This window comes from Coregonus lavaretus (genome assembly GCF_964263955.1).
Source record: "Coregonus lavaretus genome assembly, contig: HAP1_SCAFFOLD_499, whole genome shotgun sequence".
Taxonomy (NCBI): Eukaryota; Metazoa; Chordata; class Actinopteri; order Salmoniformes; family Salmonidae; genus Coregonus; species Coregonus lavaretus.
The window spans coordinates 82,573-105,990 of NW_028161407.1; the positions used below are offsets into that span (position 1 = coordinate 82,573).

A 23,418-nucleotide genomic window follows, 5' to 3' on the forward strand; every position below is an offset into this window, starting at 1 on the left:
CTTAATACAAGTATTCAGCCTATAAGTTAAGATTCTATCTAGTAAAACTACAATTACATTTTTGTATTTAATGATTTTATTTAATGAGGTGATGTTTTGCAGTGCTACCAGGAGAGGGCAGTGTGACACAACAACCAGGTTTGGCAGAAGGACTCCAGACCAGTGGTCCCCAACCTGTGGTCCTTGGGGGGTGGTGCAGGTGGTCCTCAATTACTTTTTAGATTGTAGTATTTTATTATTAAAAAGTAATAACAGTTGGGAGTATTAATGGTATTATAATCAATTTTACATTCCTTTTCACAATGCAACTAGTTTATAATAATAGACCTTTACAGGCTTTGTTACATTCACATCTATTGATAGAATTTGACCGGCAATATATTTGATGTGAAAAAAGAACAGCGACTCCGTGAATGGTGGTCCTCAAGAGCTTTGGACGGTGATTTGATGGTCTCCAGAATGGGAAAGTTTGGGAACCGCTGAGCTAGACAGTCACATCTGTGTGGTAACATGATAGGATGGAAAACCAATGATATACAATGATTCTGCAAACCCAAAACAGACTGATTATAATGTATAGTATATGACGTTACATTGAACTAATCACAGTAATCAGAGACCAACTCACACACAGTATATACAAAGACACACACAAACAAAATACATTCCTAGGTGAAGAAGTGTCTTAGTCCACAGACTAGGAGACAGGCCTCAGCGTCTTCAGAATAGGTGAAGAAGTGTCTTAGTCCACAGACTAGGAGACAGGCCTCAGCGTCTTCAGATTAGGTGAAGAAGTGTCTTAGTCCACAGACTAGGAGACAGGCCTCAGCGTCTTCAGATTAGGTGAAGAAGTATCTTAGTCCACAGACTAGGAGACAGGCCTCAGCATCTTCAGATTAGGTTCTACAAGAAAGAGGATGGAGGAGAAGGGAAGAGAGAGATCAGAAAGTATGGAGGAGAAGGGAAGAGAGAGATCAGAAAGTATGGAGGAGAAGGGAAGAGAGATATCAGAAAGTATGGAGGAGAAGGGGAGAGAGAGATCAGAAAGTATGGAGAAGAAGGGAAGAGAGAGATCAGAAAGTATGGAGGAGAAGGGAAGAGAGAGATCAGAAAGTATGGAGGAGAAGGGAAGAGAGAGATCAGAAAGTATGGAGGAGAAGGGAAGAGAGAGATCAGAAAGTATGGAGGAGAAGGGAAGAGAGAGATCAGAAAGTATGGAGGAGAAGGGAAGAGAGAGGTCAGAAAGTATGGAGGAGAAGGGAAGAGAGAGATCAGAAAGTATGGAGGAGAAGGGAAGAGAGAGATCAGAAAGTATGGAGGAGAAGGGAAGAGAGAGATCAGAAAGTATGGAGGAGAAGGGAAGAGAGAGATCAGAAAGTATGGAGGAGAAGGGAAGAGAGAGATCAGAAAGTATGGAGGAGAAGGGAAGAGAGAGGTCAGAAAGTATGGAGGAGAAGGAGGAGTTCCACCTGAGATAATGATGTGATGATGGTCCTATGATGTAACTACAATAAGATAACAGTCATTTATTACAGACAGAAACACAAAAACATGCTTCCATTCTGGAAAAACAGTTCCTCCTTGATCTGGGTAGCTGTGTTTTTATTTGACCTATATTTTAATCATTACACATATTCAAGGGAGGGAGCAAAGAAAAAACTGTCTTACCTAGATTCACTCAAGTCCTTAACAAGATGGTTTTCATGTTCAACGAGAGCTTTGAGACAAGCTCCCGTCACTTCTGGTCCTTTGGAGATGACTGCTTTCAGTAGTTTTCTCATTCGGTCCTGTTCAGTTGTTTCAGCTGTTATTCTGGAGTGCTCTTCTTCACCAATCATGTTCTTTGACCACAGATCATCTGCTATTGGCATTGAGTTTTTGGTTCGCTGAATTAGTTTAGCCCAGTGTTTCTTCAGAAACTCCTCAGCAGGAATGTCAGGGACTGTTATTGCTGAAGGGGGGGTCAATTAAATTAATATGGCTTTAGGGTTAACAGCAGCTGTTTCTACATCTTCCAGTCTCTCCAGTTATCATTTATTGTATAGAGCCGACTCCAGGGTTGTGGTCAATTCCAATTAAAGTCAGTCAATTTAAAATAAAAAATTGAAATAATACTTTTTCCTGTTAGGTTTATTGAGAAGTCATTGAAAATAGATTATTAATGTTTTATCAACAATCTACTCAGAATCCTCTAATGTCAAAGTGGGCCTGTCCCCCATACATTCAACATCTGTAAGGTCCCTCAGTCAAGTATTGCATTTCAAGCACAGATTCAACTATATACAAAGACCAGGGACCTTTTAGAAAGCCTCATAAAGAAGGACAGTGATTGGTAGATGGGTAACAATAACAAATCAGACATTGAATATCTCTTTAAGCATGGTCAAGTTAATAATTATCCTGTGGGTGATGTATTAAACCACCCAGACACATCAAAGATACAGTCGTCCTTCTGAACTGAGCTGCATGGCAGGAAGGAAACTGTTAGTGATGTCACCATGAGGCCATTGGTGATTTTAAAACAGCTACAGAGTTCAATGTCTGTGACGGGAGAAAACTGAGGATGGATCAACAACATTGTAGTGACTCCACAATAATGACTTAAATGACAGAGTGAACGGAAGAATACAAATATACAGAATAAAAAAATATTCCAAAACAGAAATACCTTATCGAAATAAGTATTCAGACCCTTTGCTATGAGACTTGAAATTGAGCTCAGGTGCATCCTGTTTCCATTGATCATCCTTGAGATGTTTGAACAACTTGATTGGAGTCCACCTGTGGTAAATTTTATTGATTGGACATGTTTGGGAAGGAACACACCTGTCTATATAAGGTCCCACAGTTGACAGTGCATGTCAGAGCAAAAACCAAGCCATGAGGTCGAAGGAATTGTCCGTAGAGCTCCGAGACAGGATTGTGTCGAGGCCCAGATCTGGGGAAGGGTACCGAAACAGTTCTGCAGCATTGAATGTCTCCAAGAACACAGTGGCCTCTATCATTCTTAAATAGAAGAAGTTTGGAACCACCAAGACTCTTCCTAGAGCTGGCCGCCCGGCTAAACTGAGCAATCGGGGGAGAAGGGCCTTGGTCAGGGAGGTGACCAAGAACCTGATGGTCACTCTGACAGAGCTCCAGAGCTCCTCTGTGGAGATGGGAGAACCTTCCAGAAGGACAACCATCTCTGCAGAACTCCACCAATCAGGCCTTTATGGTAGAGTGGCCAGACGGAAGCTACTCCTCAGTAAAAGACACATGACAGCCCGCTTGGAGTTTGCCAAAAGGCACCTAAAGGACTCTCAGACCATGAGAAACAAGATTCTCTGGTCTGATGAAACCAAGATTGAACTCTTTGGCCTGAATGCCAAGCGTCACATCTGGAAGAACCCTGGCACCATCCCTACGGTGAAGCATGGTGGTGGCAGCATCATGCTGTGGGGATGTTTTTCAGCGGCAGGGACTGGGAGACTAGTCAGGATCGAGGGAAAGATGAATGGAGCAATGTACAGAGAGAGCCTTAATGAAAACCTGCTCCAGAGCGCTCAGGACCTCAGACTGGTGCGAAGGTTCACCTTCCAACAGGACAACGACCCTAAGCACACAGACAAGACAACGCAGAAGTGGCTCCGGGACAAGTCTCTGAATGTCCTTGAGTGGCCCAGCCAGAGCCCGGACTTGAACCCGATCTAATATCTCTAGAGAGACCTGTAAATAGCTGTGCAGCGACGCTCCCCATCCAACCTGACAGAGCTTGAGAGGATCTGCAGAGAAGAATGGGAGAAACTCCCCAAATACAGGTGTGCCAAGCTTCTAGCATCATACCCAAGAAGAATCGAGGCTGTTATCGCTGCCAAAGGTGCTTCAACAAAGTACTGAGTAAAGGGTCTAAATACTTATGTAAATGTGATTTTATTTTATATATACACATTTGCAAAAATTTCTAAAACCTGTTTTTGCTTTGTCATTATGGGGTGTTGTGTGCAGATTGATGAGGGGGAAAAAACAATTTAATCAATTTTATAATAAGGCTGTAACGTAACAAAATGTGGAACAATTCAAGGGGTCTGAATACTTTCCGAATGCACTGTAACTCATGTTTACTTACTTGTTGAATGGGTGGCAGTGATGTATTCATCTGAAAGAAACAAAATGAGGTTATATCACTCTAAATAGCATCTGTTACAAAAGTACAAAGTTATGATTGACATATGCTCCTACCTTGTGATACCACTTCTTTCCATGCTATCCTCTCATCATCACCGAATAACTCCATCTCAATGTCAACCCCTGTCATTTTCACAACCGCCTTGAAAAAGCTTGGTGTGGAGTCTCTATGTATGAGATGAATCTTCTGGAGAGAGATGGAGAGAACGAGAGAGAGATTGCTTGCAATGTAAACATATGTTTCCCATGCCAATAAAGCCATTTGAATTGAGAGCCATCGAGCGACAGAGAGCAATGGATAGAAATGTGACTTAAATGTCAGATTCATGTTCTTAGTCTACTAAAACTGTACCTGTGGATTGATGTAGGTAGAACAGGGAATGTTCAGTCTGAAGTAACTATTCAGTTTGAAGGCCTGCTCTGGTCTTGAGATGAGAACCCTTGAAGACCCTTGAGACTTTTCCTGTTGTTCCACAGCCTGCGAAACGAGGCATGGAATATACAGCCAGTCAATGTATAGTCTTATTCAAACATTATTCAGAAAACTAGCAACACACTATTATCTTCATGTTATGAGTGTCAACATAAACCGTACCACTGCTTAGTTAAGGTCACCTATAAAATAATGGTACCTCACCTGTATTTGGCTGGGGTTACTGGGGAACAGGTATAGGCGTGGAATTAGTGTTTCCTTTTTCACTGTCATATAGAGCATCAGCTCACAGTGGACATCTATGTTCCACGAAAAGATATAGCTCAGTATAACAGAGATAGCTGAGAACTTGGGATGGAGAATCTTAGCATGGAATCTGGTGACCTCATGCACTTCCTCAACAGACACTCCATGTTCCTCTACATGAAGAATCTTCATCTCATTCCTCAGGGAAGGGTTGGTCCCTGAACAACACAATAAAAAGGAGACAGAAAGACAAATATTGTATTATTCATCCAACTAAAACACAAAGAATATGCAGTATCAGATCACAGTAAACTCAAACTCCCAGAATATTCATTCATTCATTCAGGAAGTGAAACTCAGTTACATGGAAATGTCTTTCTGAAAACTATGTCAATATGGTTTTACCTAAACAGACAAAGTGTGGCAGATGAACTTCCTCCAGTTCACCTAACTCCATAGTGATGTCCAGCAATGGACCACCTTGTCCGTACTGCATGTCTTTCAGAAGGTGACTGTAGGGATACCAGTTCCTGAAGTGATACTTCAGAATGACATCTCTGTCACACACCCAGCGGAGCCCAGACACTGTGCACTCATAACGCCCTTTGGGTGTCCTGTGCCTGAGGGCAACAACAAGATATGGTAGAGCGGGTCAATCGTCAAATGGAGAGGTTGGATTAGAAGCCTATTCCCAAAGGTAATGGGGAAATACACTAGCAAGTGGCATGAAATGTTAAAAGTAGTTATTTTACCTGAAGATTGTCACTCCCTGGACAGTGGAAGTCAAGGGTTCAATCTGAAGCCAGTGTGTGGAGTCCTGAACAAGGGCAAGCATCTCAGTTATACATATGGGGCCAGTTTCCTGGACACAGATAGAGTCTAGTGCTGGACTTAAAGCATGATCAATGGAAGCTTCAATAGAAAGTCCTTTAAGGTCCAAGACTAGACTTAATCTGTGTCCGGGAAACTGGCCCATTAACCAAAGTAACTAATCTAATGTATTTATTAAATGTTACATGGAATGCTGGGGATTGATCCAATTCAACTGTCTAATGACAAAATATGACAACAGCTAAAATCCTGCATGCCTACAAGCAGAACACAGGACTGTCTATATCCCAGTATGAATGGTTGGTCAGTACACACCTGGCTTTGAGACAGTGTATATATTACTAAAGCAGAACACAGGACTGTCTATATCCCAGTATGAATGGTTGGTCAGTACACACCTGGCTTTCAGACTGTGCCTGACTCCTGAAGGTATGTAAAAGTAAGAATTAACATTATGACTTACCTCAACATGGTCACAAGTCTTACAGCTCTGAGGAATCCCTGAAGTCAAAAGTAGTTGTTATTTAAAATGGACAATCTCATGTAATAATGAATTAATAATTATTAAATAGACTTGTAATAAAAATGTATATAAGTGAGCAACAGTCTCATTAGCACACATTAGTGTTATATTAATGAATGTTTGTGGAAGCAGGAAACAACATCGTTCTGGTCCATTTTTTGGAGATGTTGGGGGCCTGATTTCTGGTAGATCCCAGGATGAGAGCTTAAAGGTAGAGTCAGCTAAATGATGTTGTACGAGCAGCACCGCAGATATTGTGATGAGCAAGATGCCTGACTTCTCTCTCACACAGTATCTGCCCATGTGCACGGGTTCTCTTCACTCTCTTACAGCGTGGTAGCCACGGGACCAAAACAGAGAATTTTAGCATCGCGCTCCAACACTCTTAGTTGTTGTAGAAATGTACCCACTATGATGTTTACTTTGTGCATCTACATCATATTGCTGACTCTACCTTTAAGTTTTGTTTTGACCAAATATATCATGATTGTGTTCCTTGCCTGGGACTCAAGTATAATGAACGCTTTAATCGTATTTTGATTTTAAAACAATTATAATTTAACACTCACATTTCTCAGGTCCAGGCTTGATACAACACTCTCCACCATGGTCTCTGGTGTTCTCAGGTCCAGGCTTGATACAACACTCTCCACCATGGTCTCTGGTATTCTCAGGTCCAGACTTGATACAACACTCTCCACCATGGTCTCTGGTGTTCTCAGGTCCAGGCTTGATACAACACTCTCCACCATGGTCTCTGGTGTTCTCAGGTCCAGGCTTGATACAACACTCTCCACCATGGTCTCTGGTGTTCTCAGGTCCAGGCTTGATACAACACTCTCCACCATGGTCTCTGGTGTTGGTAAAGCAGAAGGATAGACTGTGATTAAACTAAATACAACTGATAAAAGGCTTTATATAGCATACATACAGTCTTCATAAGCAATACAAAGGGTGTATAAAGGGTGACAGAACAGCTCCCTATGTAGGGTGCATTGCCAAATGTGACATAACACTATGTCAACTTCTGAATGTGGTCCTGTGTAGCTCAGTTGGTAGAGCATGGTGCTTGCAATGTTAGGGTTGTGGGTTCAATTCCCACGGGGGACCAGTAGGAGAAGAAAAGAAAAAAGGTACGAAAAATGTATGAAGCACTCACTACTGTAAGTCTCTGAGGATAAGAGTGTCTGCTAAATGACCACTACTGTAAGTCTCTGAGGATAAGAGTATCTGCTAAATGACCACTACTGTAAGTCTCTGAGGATAAGAGTGTCTGCTAAATGACCACTACTGTAAGTCTCTGAGGATAAGAGTATCTGCTAAATGACCACTACTGTAAGTCTCTGAGGATAAGAGTATCTGCTAAATGACCACTACTGTAAGTCTCTGAGGATAAGAGTATCTGCTAAATGACCACTACTGTAAGTCTCTGAGGATAAGAGTATCTGCTAAATGACCACTACTGTAAGTCTCTGAGGATAAGAGCGTCTGCTAAATGACCACTACTGTAAGTCTCTGAGGATAAGAGTATCTGCTAAATGACCACTACTGTAAGTCTCTGAGGATAAGAGTGTCTGCTAAATGACCACTACTGTTAGTCTCTGAGGATAAGAGTATCTGCTAAATGACCACTACTGTAAGTCTCTGAGGATAATAGTATCTGCTAAATGACCACTGCTGTAAGTCTCTGAGGATAAGAGCATCTGCTAAATGACCACTACTGTTAGTCTCGCTGGATAAGAGCGTCTGCTAAATGCCCACTACTGTAAGTCTCTGAGGATAAGAGTGTATGCTAAATGACCATTACTGTTTGTCTCTGAGGATAAGAGTATCTGCTAAATGACCACTACTGGAAGTCTCTGAGGATAAGAGCGTCTGCTAAATGACCACTACTGTAAGTCTCTGAGGATAAGAGTATCTGCTAAATGACCACTACTGTAAGTCTCTGAGGATAAGAGTATCTGCTAAATGACCACTACTGTAAGTCTCTGAGGATAAGAGTGTCTGCTAAATGACCACTACTGTAAGTCTCTGAGGATAAGAGTATCTGCTAAATGACCACTACTGTAAGTCTCTGAGGATAAGAGTATCTGCTAAATGACCACTACTGTAAGTCTCTGAGGATAAGAGTATCTGCTAAATGACCACTACTGTAAGTCTCTGAGGATAAGAGTATCTGCTAAATGACCACTACTGTAAGTCTCTGAGGATAAGAGCGTCTGCTAAATGACCACTACTGTAAGTCTCTGAGGATAAGAGTATCTGCTAAATGACCACTACTGGAAGTCTCTGAGGATAAGAGTATCTGCTAAATGACCACTACTGTTAGTCTCTGAGGATAAGAGTATCTGCTAAATGACCACTACTGGAAGTCTCTGAGGATAAGAGTATCTGCTAAATGACCACTACTGTAAGTCTCTGAGGATAAGAGCGTCTGCTAAATGACCACTACTGTAAGTCTCTGAGGATAAGAGTATCTGCTAAATGACCACTACTGTAAGTCTCTGAGGATAAGAGTATCTGCTAAATGACCACTACTGTAAGTCTCTGAGGATAAGAGTATCTGCTAAATGACCACTACTGTAAGTCTCTGAGGATAAGAGTATCTGCTAAATGACCACTACTGTAAGTCTCTGAGGATAAGAGTATCTGCTAAATGACCACTACTGTAAGTCTCTGAGGATAAGAGTATCTGCTAAATGACCACTACTGTAAGTCTCTGAGGATAAGAGTATCTGCTAAATGACCACTACTGTAAGTCTCTGAGGATAAGAGTATCTGCTAAATGACCACTGTCTGTCCTATTTCTAGGAGATAAAAGAAAGCTTAGGAAATATATTTTACACATACATTTAACCCCTATTTTGGGTTAGGCACAAAACTACCTTCATTACATAATTTTTTTCCAAACGGTACCGGTTACCGGTAAGACGTATCCCTTGACACTCATGGGGGTCGTAGAGCATCTCCCTAGTCCACAGTGGGGTCAGATTAGTTTCTAGCCAAAACGGTTCGGATTCTACAAACAGAAGTTGGCATATCGACGGTACTGACTTCAGATGAGTCCCCTGACAAAACACCCTAGCTCTGCCACCTTTCACAGCCGATGCGTTGGATTGAAAAACAGATATATCTATCCTAAACTGACGGATGATTGATGGGGATTTTGTTATTATGTTACTTAGATTGACACACCGCTGCGTCAATCGATTTTAGGGGGTTATTTAAACACATCAACAATAATGTAATTGTGGGAATGATTCCAGAGGAAAACACATGATAAAACATTGCTATGACTCACCTTTGATTGTGTTGATCATCTATCTGACACAGGGTCACTGAGGAAGAGAAAACGCTCAACCCAAACCCAGGATAGAGGGGTTCAGTGAATGTGGTGTGTTCTGTGTAAAGGTGTGTCAGTGTACCAGAGGAGGACACACTATAGAAGGACAAAGTACCAGCTGGCCAGTCCAGATACACTCCAACTCTCTTAGAAACAGGACCAGGGATGCATCTGCTGACTCCAGAATGGTAAAATAAATAGAGGCTATCAGAGCAGAATAAACACCAGGACTTTCTGTTGGCTCCAATCCAACTTTCATCCACCCGTCCCTTCCTCTTCAGTCCTCTGTACACCACACCAATGTCAGCCATGTCACCATCCCTCTCCACCTCCCAGAAATAACGACATCCAGATAAGCCTTCTCTGCAGAGAACTAAGTGAAGATGGTCAAATCTGTCTGGATGGTCTTCATAATGCTGCTTCTCCTCCACCCGTGTCACCTTCCTGTTCCCCTCAGACAGTATCAGGTGTGGGTTTGCTGTATTTGGGTCCAGGGTGAGATGACAGGCATCTGTAGACAAAAGGGGAGTTTAATCAAACCACATCTTCATATAAAATGTTGTTTTTGTAGGTAGAGAACAAGTATTGATTAGTTACTATGTTACTGTAGTTCTGAATATGCAGTTGATTATGATTGAAGAGACTTACATTTCCTCAGCCCTGATTTCAGCCTGAACTCTCCACCATGATCCACACTGTAGGAGAAACAGGTTATTGACTGACAAAGACCTAATAAAGCAGTCAGCATTTAAACCATATTGTTGTGTTCTGGTGCACTATCCAAGTTCATTACTAGAGAAATACAGGTATTCTATCCTACCTACTGCATACAGAACAGAGTAAAATTCATTACTAGAGAAATACAGGTATTCTATCCTACCTACTGCATACAGAACAGAGTACAATTCATTACTAGAGACATGCAGGTATTCTATCATACCTACTGCATACAGAACAGATTACAATTCCATACTAGAGACATACAGGTATTCTACCCAACCTACTGCATACAGAACAGAGTACAATTAATTACTAGATACATACAGGTATTCTATCCTACCTACTGCATACAGAACAGAGTACAATTCATTACTAGATACATACAGGTATTCTATCCTACCTACTGCATACAGAACAGAGTACAATTCCAACAGGATATCAGAGATGCAGAAGAGAGTATTCATGTGGTGATGATGTATGCTGTGTTGGAGTGCTAAGCCTGCTGGGTAAACTTCCCCTTAATTCTATCATCATGTCCTCATGTTACTGAACCTACTACACTTCATAGGACACAACCGCTGCTCACACTATTAGGACATATATTCTGACTTACTTCAGCTTCATCAGTTTATCTGTGGGATCCACCAGAGCAGCTGAAAGCAGTCCCCCTGCAGAGTCTCCTGGGTGATTGTAGCTCAGGTCCAGCTCTTTCAGGTGGGAGGGGTTTGACCTCAGAGCTGAAGACAGAGCAGCACAGCCCTCCTCTGTGACCAGACAGCCAGACAGCCTACAGAGAGACACAACAGCTGTCTAGGTTGGTGTACTGGTGTCAATCATCTTGTAGGACACTCATACATTTGTCCATGACACCAACATTGTGATGAAACATCAGATGTTCAGAGTATTTGTTTTACTAAGCTCAGTACCGACCTGACTGAAACAGCTGTACATACCCCAGTGTGTGTAGTTTACAGTCTGGATCCTCCAGTCCAGCAGAGGGCAGTGTAATTCAGCTCAGTACCGACCTGACTGAAACAGCTGTACTTACCCCAGTGTGTGTAGTTTACAGTCTGGATCCTCCAGTCCAGCAGAGGGCAGTGTAACTCAGCTCAGTACCGACCTGACTGAAACAGCTGTACTTACCCCAGTGTGTGTAGTTTACAGTCTGGATCCTCCAGTCTAGCAGACAGCAGTGTAACTCCTGAGTCCTGCAGGTCATTGTCTCTCAGCTCCAGTTGTTTCAGTTGTGAGTTGGGTGAACTCAGGACTGAGGCCAGATCTGAACAGCAACCCTCTGTCAGACCACACTGACCTAGACTAGAGGGCAGAAGAGCACATGATTAACAAATGTTTAAAACATCCACATAATAACTCATACTGTAGAAAGTTAACTCACACTAGTGTCTGTATGTTGCAGAGTGGACTGGTTAGTCCAACACAGAGCAGCTCCACTCCTCTGTCTCCCAGGTCATTGTAGCTGAGGTCCAGTTCTCTCAGGGGGGAGTTTGGTGTCTGCAGAGCTGAAGCCAGAGTCTCACAGGATTTATATGTGAGTTTACAGCCAGCTAGTCTGAAGAGAGGAGATATGTCAATACACTGTTGCTAACCCAGTCACAACCTCTGCAGCCAGAATAACAGCAAAGTACAATGAACTAAAATATAAACTCAACATGCAACAATTTCAATGATTTTACTGAGTTACAGTTCATAAGGAAATCAGCTAATTGAAATCCACTCATTAGGCCCTAATCTATGGATTTCACATTGCTGAGAATGCAGATATGCATCTGTTGGTCACAGATACATTTTTTTAAATGTAGGGGCATGGATCAGAAAACCAATCAGTATCTGGTGTGACCACCATTTGCCTCATGCAGCACGACAAATCTCCTTTCGCATTGAGTTCATCAGGCTGTTGATTGTGGCCTGTGGAATGTTGTCCCACTCCTCTTCAATGGCTGTGTGAAGTTGCTGGATATTGGCGGGAACTGGAATACGCTGTACTACACGTCTATCCAGAGCATCCCAAACATGCTCAATGGGTGACATGTCTGGTGAGTATGCAGGACATGGAAGAACTGGGACATTTTCAGCTTCCAGGAATTTTGTACAGATCCTTGCAACATGGGGCTGTGCATTATCATGCTGAAACATGAGGTAATGGCGGCAGATGAATGGTACGACAATGGGCCTCAGGATCTCGTCACGGTATCTCTGTGATTTCAAATTGCCATCGATAAAATGCAATTGTGTTCGTAGGTCCGTAGCTTATGCGTGCCCATACCATAACCCCACCGCCACCATGGGGCATTCTGTTCACAACGTTGACATCAGCAAACCGCACACCCCCAGGACACCATACACTTTGGTCTGCGGTTGTGAGGCCAGTTGGACGTACTGCAAAATTCTCTAAAACGATGTTGGTAGAGAAATTAGCATTAAATTCTATGGAAACAGTTCTGGTGGACATTCTTGCAGTCATCATGCCAATTGCACCTGTGTTTACAATGTAACCAATTCCGGTTGAGCTTTCTGTAACTTTGTAGCAAGCTCTGCATGTATAGGCGCTTATTGCGTCATCATATATTTTCCAACTGTCCCGTTATCTGGTTTGAATGTCCATTCTAGAATGCCCTTCTAGCCAATCAGAAATGAGTATTCAACAATGCTGTGGTATAACTAAATGTTAAAAACATACCACCTCACTCAAGATATTTAACCTTTGTGTGGTGGCTCCGGTAATGTGGCCCGGGGAAAGCCACTGTTTTGAGCGTCAGCCACGCCCCCACAACCAGCATTGTAGGCTGCAGGGCTACGTCCACACCTGAGACCACTTGGCCTCGTTTAGGCTGCAATGCACCTTGGACATTTAAGGTGTTGCTTTAGTTCAGCAGGGGAGAGCTCTGGGCTGGACGCCCCTGGACATTATGTTCTCCACAGGAAAACTAACCGGACTACAAGTGAATCTGTGTAGCAGCCCAGCTAGTTTTTCATTACAACTAAGTCAAACTCTCGGTTCAGTTAATTAGAGTGTTTTGTTTTCAGTTATAGTTTGACAATCTTTGTTAATCTTTTATTTTGAATAAATATGCCAGCCTAGCAGGTTTAAGCTCCTGTGTGTTGGACTGTTTTTGTTCCATCCTGCCAGCCACACCTAGCGAGTCATTACATTTTGTTTTAAATATTTATCACATTTTATGTATATGTTCAAATAATGTTAAGATTCCTAACAACTACGAATATATAAACAATAAAGAAACAGTGGATACTGAAGATAGTTAACTCACACAAGTGTCTGTATGTTGCAGAGAGGATTGGTTAGTCCAACACAGAGCAGCTCCACTCCTCTGTCTCCCAGGTCATTGTAGCTGAGGTCCAGTTCTCTCAGGGGGCAGTTTGGTGTCTGCTGAACTGAGGCCAGAGTCTCACAGGATTCATATGTGAGTTTACAGCCATCCAGTCTAAGAGAGGAGATAATATGTTAGATATACAAATCCTCCAGAATAATGTAAACATCAACTCAATAGCAGAACTTACAGTGCTCTCTTGCAGGTTTTCACAACCGGCATTAACCTCTGATAACCTTCCTCTGATGTGGTGTATGTCTTCAGGTCAAACTCCTCCAGCACCTCCTCTGACATCAGTAACAGGTAGGCCAGGGCTGAACATTGTTGAGGTTCTAGCTCTGTTTCTGAAAGAGTTCCTGATCGCAGGGAGGTTTGCATTTCTTCAACTAGAGAGTTGGCACCAAGTTCATTCAGACAGTGGAACAAGTTGATGATCCTTTCTGGTGAGGATTCCCTTTTGATCTTGTCTGAAATGTACCTGACTGTTCTCTCAACTGTTTCCTCATTGCTCTGTGTTGTACTTCCTGTCTGTGTCAGAAGGCCTCGTAACAGATTCTGATTGGACTCCAGTGAGAGACCCAGAAGGAAGCGGAGGAACAGGTCCAGGTGTCCATTCTCACTCTTCAAGGCCTGGTCCACTGCTCTCCTGTGTAAGTCAAACAACTGGATTGACTCCTCCTCTTCATCCTCACTAGTGGTGGAAAAAACATTTTCCTTCTTGTCCAGACATGATTCTAAAGCATGCACTGCTGCTAGAAACTCCTGAATGCTCAAATGCACAAAGCTGTAGACCTTGTCTTGGTTCAGCCCAGATTCTTCTTTAAAGATCTCTGTACACAATGCTGAGTACTCTGATGCCTCTGTGACATCAAGGCCACACTCTCTCAGGTCCTCCTCATAGAAGATCAGGTTGCCCTTCTGCAGCTGTTGGAAAGCCAGCTTTGCCAGTTTCAGGATCATCTCTTTGTCTGACTGAGACAGTTCCTTTGGGTTTGTCTCTGTGGCTTTGTTGTACTTCTTGTTCTTCACAATGATTTGGATGAGCGTGAAGTGTATGTACATCTGGGTCAGAGTTTTGGGGACTTCATCCTTCTCTGCCTCTTTCAGCATCATCTCAAGGACAGTGGCTGATATCCAACAGAAGACTGGCATGTGGCACATGATGTGGAGGCTCCTTGATGTCTTCATGTGTTTGATGATTTCATTGGCCAGATTCTGATCTGTGATTTTCTTCCTGAAGTACTCCTCCTTCTGTGGATCATTGAACCCTCGTACCTCTGTCACCTGGTCAACACACTCAGGAGGGATCTGATTGGCTGCTGCAGGCCGTGAGGTTATCCAGAGGAGAGCAGAGGGAAGCAGATTTCCCTTGATGAGGTTTGTCAGCAGCACGTCCACTGAGGTTGGCTTCGTGACATCACAGCACTTCTCATTGTTTATGAAGTCTAGAGGAAGTCGACACTCATCCAGACCATCAAAAATGAAAACAGTTTTGGTTTCCCCATCTTCAATGCTTTCAATCTCTTTCAGGTCTGAGAAGTAGTGGGAAAGATGTTGCATCAGACTGTATTGGTCCTTTTTCAGGTTCAGATCACGGAAAGGAAGAGGAAACATGAAATGAACGTCCTGATTTGCTTTTCCTTCTGACCAGTCAAGGATGACCTTCTGCACAGAGACTGTTTTTCCAATGCCAGCGATTCCTTTTGTCAGCACAGTTCTGATAGGTTTGTCTTGTCCAGGTAAAGTCTTGAAGATGTCGTTGCATTTGATTGGTGTCTCTTGTGTGGTTTGTTTCTTGGATGCCATCTCTATTTGTCTCACCTCATGTTCATTATTGACCCCTCCACTTCCACCCTCTGTGATGTAGAGCTCTGTGTAGATGTCCTTTAACAGACTTTGGTTTCCATGGTGTCCAATTCCTTCAGATATGTGTTGATACTTGTGTTTCAGTTTAGCCTTAATATCTTGTTGGACTGTCAGAAGAGTTTGACCTGTAGGAAAACAATGAGAGTTGGGACTCATAAGTTTGTGTGTGTGTGTGTGTGTGTGTGTGTGTGTGTGTGTGTGTGTGTGTGTGTGTGTGTGTGTGTGTGTGTGTGTGTGTGTGTGTGTGTGTGTGTGTGTGTTTAAAGGGGCCTTTGTACCGTTCTTTGTAATATTGTATGAAACACAGTCTTACTTCTTCTGTCCAGAAGGTTGTGTGTGATCTTTAATGCATCCTCACTGTCCAAACTCTCCACTTCCTTATTGTCATCTGGTAATGGTTCCTGGCTGAAAGCAGGTGGCTGATCACTCTTCATTGATAGCAGGCTGGGGGCAGGTGACTCTGCTCTGGGCTTCTGGACACTTTCAACAAAACAGGGAGATCGATCACCTTATCAATATCTCATCTACTTCATTTGAACAACTGTATAATGGAACTTCTAGAAGTCCTGGGTATCCTTCGAATACCCATACTAACCTACTTTATACTACATACTTAATGAGTATTACATACAATATACTATTAGTTCATTTTAGTATACTGTAAACGAATGGTATCCTTTCAGTTGTGCATACTAACACTACGCCTGTCTACCGGAAGTTGATTATTTTGCTATGCAACCACTTGCTAGCTTGTTAGCATAAACAAATCACTAGCTAGACATGTTTGTGTTCGTAAATTCAATCTGGAGTGCCAGAGTGCGCTCTGGGTGTTCTTAAATTCAGAGCGTTTTCGCTCTCTGAGTGTTCAGAGCACACACTAGCCGAGGAGTAGGGTTGATTCTAGCGTTCTGACCCTCATGGCAGCAGTCAAGCTAACTGGCTAGCTACTTCCAGACACAAATGAGAGAACACCTCACTCTGACCATTTTACTCGCCATAGCAGAGCCGGATAGGCTGTTTTCATGTTATCCAGTGCTGCTGGCAACAATTTACATTTTTGCCGACGTTTACTGACACCGGCCACATTAAACCGGTGTTGGGCATTTGTAAATTCGTCAGTTATTCTGCGCTCTGGCACACTCAGACGAGAGTGCTTTGAAATCGGAGTAGATAGCCAGAGCTAATTTATGTCCATTGAGAACGCACAACAACTATACCACTTAGCTAAGAATGACGTGAATAATCAAGTCAATAAACGTTAGATAGTTAGTTAGTTAGCATATAGTTAATATACTGGCAAGTTCGGTGTATTAGTAGCCAACTAATGAGGTAGCTAGCTAACATACTGGTAGTACCTACTGCTGTAATGATATGCTTTGCGGTGCGTAAGGATAGCGTAGCCAACACATTGTCAGCCAACATAACGTGTAGCTTAACTTATTTGAAAAGTCATTACATTGTTCAACATTTTCTTAACATTTGTCATAATTAGTTAAAGCAATGAATTTGTATCCGCTCTCGTTAGACTTCGGCTGCATATTTTCTGCCATTTTCTTAAAATCTGAAAACGTTGTGAAGCCACACCCATTTTCTGAAGAATTGCATTATGGGCCCTAAAAGCACGGAAATAGTGTCCACTGTGTGTATACTTCGTACTTTTGCGAATAAGCATACTACATACTCAATTTACATCACAAATAGTATGGTTAGTGCGGCTAGTATGAGTATTCGAACACAGCTCTGATATTTATTTATAAAGCTACAGTCTGCAATTGATAAATCGATTTGGGGAATTTTAAATGAATTATGTAGACCTACATTTTATGTAATTTGGGAACACTTTTCCCTTTACTTTTATATCTTTAAGAGAACTGTATATTTTACATGTCATCTCTTACCTCTTAGAACTGGCGTCTTGAGTCATTTTAGAGGCAGTGGTCCCCTCCTCTCTCTCCCCAGAGAGACTCATTTTAGAGGCAGTGGTCTCCTCCTCTCTCTCCCCAGAGAGACTCATTTTAGAGGCAGTGGTCTCCTTATCTCTCTCCCCAGAGAGACTCATTTTAGAGGCAGTGGTCCCCTCCTCTCTCTCCCCAGAGAGACTCATTTTAGAGGCAGTGATCCCCTCCTCTCTCTCCCCAGAGAGACTCATTTTAGAGGCAGTTGTCCCCTCCTCTCTCTCCCCAGAGAGACTCATTTTAGAGGCAGTGGTCCCCTCCTCTCTCTCCCCAGAGAGACTCATTTTAGATGTAGGTCACAGCTCACTCAGCTACAATAAGAAATAACAGAACAGTCAATATTTCTAAACATTGTTGAAGAACCATTAACAATGACAACACTTTTACTGTCTGTGGTCAGAGTTCAAACAGAGACTTCATATTGCATTTAAATATACACAGTTAATTTGATTTGATTTGACTTGGATCCCCATTAGCTGACTCCATAACAACAGCTAGTCTACCTGGTTGGATCCCCATTAGCTGACTCCATAATAACAGCTAGTCTACCTGGGGTACACACAACTAAAAAGACGTTACAGCTTAGATTGACAGACATTATAAACATTTACCAAGTAGACATTACATACAGTTAAAATAGCTGACAGGTATTTCTTCTATGCCAAGGGAAGCCAGGCTATAATGTATCTTTCGTCTCTCTGTGCTTCATAATTGTCCTTTAATTCGCAAGAGGCTGAATTTATCTCACAGGAGAAAGCATCCGAGCGAGCTAAACAGCGCCCCTCTGTCTCTCTATGTGTAGGCCATCTATCTGATGCTGTCTGGTCCAAACGAGTATGACATTGTTGCCCGTAGCATTGAAGACAAGTGAAGCCAGCGAACATTTGTCCTTCGATTTAAAAAAGTATTAGAAATTAGCCAATCAGCGTTGAGCTAAACTGAGCGAGCTCAACTGTGATTGGTTCTGTTGATCCAATAAAAGGTGTCAAGGTAAACCAGCTTGGATTTTGACAGAAACAACTTGAATTGTTGCATCTCGTTGTGTTGTTGTCCTCTGGTGTCTAGCTAGTTAGTTAACATTGGCCTTTTCCTAAATGAACCATGGATGGAGATAGGGATTCGGACTTGTGGTTTTACTTAATTCTCCATACTGGCGAATGATTATAACAGCGATTCTGATCCAACCATTTAGTCATACATTGCTGTGCCCCGGCCTGAGAGGATGGAAGTTAAATATGTAGCTAGATGTAGAAGGATAATGTTAACTAGCTAACCTTGCCATGAATGGAGTTAGGCTAGTGAGCAAGCATTTTAGCCAGGTAGCCTCAACAACAAAAAATAAAAGTGTGTACAGTATGACAGAGTGATAGACCGTGTACTGTATGACAGAGTGATAGACCGTGTACTGTATGACAGAGTGATAGACCGTGTACTGTATGACAGAGTGATAGACCGTGTACTGTATGACAGAGTGATAGACCGTGTACTGTATGACAGAGTGATAGACCGTGTACTGTATGACAGAGTGATAGACCGTGTACTGTATGACAGAGTGATAGACCGTGTACTGTATGACAGAGTGATAGACCGTGTACTGTATGACAGAGTGATAGACCGTGTACTGTATGACAGAGTGATAGACCGTGTACTGTATGACAGAGTGATAGACCGTGTACTGTATGACAGAGTGATAGACCGTGTACTGTATGACAGAGTGATAGACCGTGTACTGTATGACAGAGTGATAGGCTGTGTACTGTATGACAGAGTGATAGACCGTGTACTGTATGACAGAGTGATAGACTGTGTACTGTATGACAGAGTGATAGACCGTGTACTGTATGACAGAGTGATAGACCGTGTACTGTATGACAGAGTGATAGACCGTGTACTGTATGACAGAGTGATAGACTGTGTACTGTATGACAGAGTGATAGACCGTGTACTGTATGACAGAGTGATAGACCGTGTACTGTATGACAGAGTGATAGACCGTGTACTGTATGACAGAGTGATAGACCGTGTACTGTATGACAGAGTGATAGACCGTGTACTGTATGACAGAGTGATAGACCGTGTACTGTATGACAGAGTGATAGACCGTGTACTGTATGACAGAGTGATAGACCGTGTACTGTATAACAGAGTGATAGACTGTGTACTGTATGACAGAGTGATAGACCGTGTACTGTATGACAGAGTGATAGACCGTGTACTGTATGACAGAGTGATAGACCGTGTACTGTATGACAGAGTGATAGACTGTGTACTGTATGACAGAGTGATAGACCGTGTACTGTATGACAGAGTGATAGACCGTGTACTGTATGACAGAGTGATAGACCGTGTACTGTATGACAGAGTGATAGACCGTGTACTGTATGACAGAGTGATAGACCGTGTACTGTATGACAGAGTGATGACCGTGTACTGTATGACAGAGTGATAGACTGTGTACTGTATGACAGAGTGATAGACCGTGTACTGTATGACAGAGTGATAGACTGTGTACTGTATGACAGAGTGATAGACCATTTTGTCAACATGAAAGAGAGGAGGGTGTCATTGGCGTTTCTCTACAAGTAGGGTGAGTCAACATGTTTTTTCTACTTGCACGAACGCGCACGCACACACACCCACACACACATAAATCAGGACCATGAACCACTCTTTGCAATTTGCTGAAAACTCTCTGAGGTTCTAAATCAATAGTTGTTTAGTGGTCCGAAAATGTCGGAAACATTAACTTGCTTGACCATGCTGTACGTCATGTAACTGTCTGTTACATAGAATATGCATTGTGGACTTAACCGGACAGAAGTTGCTCTCCGGTTTTGTGATAAAACAAAGGTGGTTGAATTTATTCTGCCACTGTGTCTTCTTATTGTCTCGGCCTTTAGGCCTACAGTCTATTTCACGGTCACAAGGCATATGAATTAACAGTGATTTTACGCACGCACCTCTACTGGTGTGACCTCATAATAGGCGTGGATGCAATTTGGACCCCCAAGCTTTAGGCTTCTGTAGGACTGAACCTGCCGAGTTGATGTATGAGCTTCGGAATGTTTTAATTATAGGCTGTGCCCGGGCTTTTCTCCGTTTATTTCACCATTTGTATCATGTTAAATATAAACCACTATCGACAGCAACCGTCAGTAAAACCCACATACATTTATAACTGTCACTTTAGTGTTCGTTTTCTTCCATTTGAAGCTTACATTTTGCATATTTTTTGCGTCGTGTGTAAAGGTTCTCCAAACCAGTTTTTTTTATGATTCATACATACTTTCCTAACCCTAAAATGTGCCTAAATAATCTACAAAATCCGAGTATTTTTAATATTCTCAACCCGTTCTCTCGATGTATTCTAGTCTGTCGACAAAAATGTAATTAAAGGTACACCGTACTTAAAGGCTTAAAATAGATGTACTGAAAACGCTATTTAATGAAAACTACACCAGAAAATCTGTTGGCCAGCAAGTGGGAGTGTTTTCAGCGGTTGAATTACATTTATTCAGCGCACGCAAGGCAACCACGCCTGCAAAGCCCGTTATGCAACTTAATAAGGTAAAGTCTGAATAGAAACGACGAGCAGTCCGTAGTAAAGGCGTAATTTCATAAATTGGAATAGTGCCCTTAGTGAATACACCCATGCACTGCTCGAGTTGACATGAGGTGCGATCAGTTTATCTCGTCCGTTGCACCGGGGCATGTATTCAGATGAAAGGTGTGCCGACAACGATTGAACCAGTGGGTAACATTACGCAACGGTGCGCCGGCCAAGTTATATCGAGCGCACAGCAGTGAGCAAAACGGACCACAGCCTTTCTGATCCATGTCGCCAGAAAGCATTTTCAACTTGAACTTTGATTTATCCCAACATTTATTTAGTTTCTATGCTATTGTTGCACGTCATTTTTACTTGACTGACATGTCGAAACAGACTATTTTCTTTATTTAGTGACATCTTTACATAATTCCGATGCACGTCTTCTAACGTGGTTTCATCACGCGGATAATAATCACGATAATGTGCTGTCAGTCGCCTTTACCAATAATACCCTACCTACCTCATAGCCCTGTAGCCTATAACATCACATCACATTGGATCATATTGATTAGGCTAAGCATTATGAATCAACACCAATATAAATAAGACTAAACTCATCATTCTTGAAAGTTGAAATCAGTATTGTATTAACTTTATAATTCTGCAGACGTCTTACCCTTAAATCATCTGTCTCTCTATGATAGCCTAACTTCTCCAGAACACTTTTCTACATTAAATTGTAAAAGAAAGCTACAGACCTCTGATGTTTTTGTCTTCTACCTGTAAAGTCCATTTCTTCCTCTTCTTCCTTATACTTCCTATGTTGGGACATGAGGTGGAGGGAGGGGAGAGGTGGAGAGGTGGCGAGGTGGAGGGAGGGAGGGAGGGAGTGAGAGGTGGATGGAGGGAGGGAGGGAAAGAGGTGGAGGGAGGGAGGGAGGAGACAGGGAGAGGTGGCGAGAGGGAGAGGTGGAGGGAGGGAGAGGTGGGGGGAGGGAGGAGTGTGGGAGAGGTGGGGGGAGAGAGGAAGAGGTGGGGGGGATGGGAGGGAGGGTGGAGGGATGGAGGGGGTGGAGGGAGGGAGGTAGGGAGAGGTGGAGATTGAGCATAGTGCAATATCAAAAGTAGTGCACTATATAGGGAAAAGGGTGTCATTTGAGAGTACGTACTCTATACACTGTGTAGTAACATAGGACCTTAGAGCTTATTGACATAGGATCTGCCTCTCTCTCTAACACACACACACAGAGACACACACAAACACACACACACACGCACACACACACACACACACACACACCTTAACAGCGGCGACTAGACTACATTTACAACTTGCGGTAACTCTCTGTGGTTCTAAATCAATAGTTGTTTAGTGGTCGGAAACATTAACTTGCTTGACCATGATGTAGGTCATGTCTGTTACATAGAATATGCATTGTGGACTTAACTGGACAGAAGTTGCTCTCCGGTTTTGTGATAAAACAAAGGTGTGGTTGAATTTATTCTGCCACTGTGTCTTCTTATTGTTTCGGCCTTTAGGCCTACAGTCAATTTCACGGTCACAAGGCATATGAATTAACAGTGATTTTACGCACGCACCTCTACTGGTGTGACCTCATAATAGGCGTGGATGCAATTTGGACACCCAAGCTTTAGGCTTCTGTAGGACTGAACCTGCCGAGTTGATGTATGAGCTTCGGAATGTTTTAATTATAGGCTGTGCCCGGGCTTTTCTCCGTTTATTTTACAATTTGTATCATGTGAAATATCAGCCACTATCGACAGCAACCGTCAGTAAAACCCACATACATTTATAACTGTCACTTAGTGTTCGTTTTCTTCAATTTGTAGCTTACATTTTGCATATTTTTTGCGTCGTGTGTAAAGGTTCTCCAAACCAGTTTTTTTATGATTCATACATACTTTCTTAACCCTAAAAGGTGCCTAAATAATCTACAAAATCCGAGTATTTTTAATATTCTCAACCCGTTCTCTCGATGTATTCTAGTCTGTCGACAAAAATGTAATTAAAGGTACACCGTACTTAAAGGCTTAAAATAGATGTACTGAAAACGCTATTTAATGAAAACTCCACCAGAAAATCTGTTGGCCAGCAAGTGGGAGTGTTTTCAGCGGTTGAATTACATTTATTCAGCGCACGCAAGGCAACCACGCCTGCAAAGCCCGTTATGCAACTTAATAAGGTAAAGTGTGAATAGAAACGACGAGCAGTGCGTAGGAAAGGCGTAATTTCATAAGTTGGAATAGTGCCCTTAGTGAACACACCCATGCACTGCTCGAGTTCACATGAGGTGCGATCAGTTTATCTCGTCCGTTGCACCGGGGCATGTATTCAGATGAAAGGTGCCGACAACGATTGAACCAGTGGGTAACATTACGCAACGGTGCGCCGGCCAAGTTATATCGAGCGCACAGC

The 23,418-nt window shown here is 42.5% G+C and overlaps 2 protein-coding genes across 2 annotated transcripts; both read right to left on the reverse strand.

The window, feature by feature from the left end:
• Window positions 1-264: 264 nt before the first annotated feature.
• On the reverse strand, window positions 265-5,065 carry LOC311120717 (NACHT, LRR and PYD domains-containing protein 1 homolog). The gene is made up of 6 exons (XM_084195295.1): window positions 4,805-5,065; window positions 4,520-4,645; window positions 4,222-4,354; window positions 4,109-4,138; window positions 1,669-1,951; window positions 265-903 (listed from the first exon to the last, which is right to left on the reverse strand). Exons 1-6 carry the CDS (start codon window positions 5,036-5,038, stop codon window positions 897-899), a joined length of 813 nt encoding a protein of 270 aa, XP_084051421.1. The 5' UTR covers window positions 5,039-5,065; the 3' UTR covers window positions 265-896.
• Window positions 5,066-9,497: 4,432 nt separating this feature from the next.
• Window positions 9,498-21,799, reverse strand: LOC311120719 (protein NLRC3-like; the record flags this gene model as incomplete). The annotated part of the gene is made up of 9 exons (XM_084195297.1): window positions 21,740-21,799; window positions 17,375-17,742; window positions 15,790-15,956; window positions 13,801-15,601; window positions 13,551-13,724; window positions 11,407-11,580; window positions 10,877-11,050; window positions 10,192-10,238; window positions 9,498-10,054 (listed from the first exon to the last, which is right to left on the reverse strand). Exons 2-9 carry the CDS (start codon window positions 17,713-17,715, stop codon window positions 9,498-9,500), a joined length of 3,435 nt encoding a protein of 1,144 aa, XP_084051423.1. The 5' UTR covers window positions 17,716-17,742; window positions 21,740-21,799.
• Window positions 21,800-23,418: the final 1,619 nt, after the last annotated feature.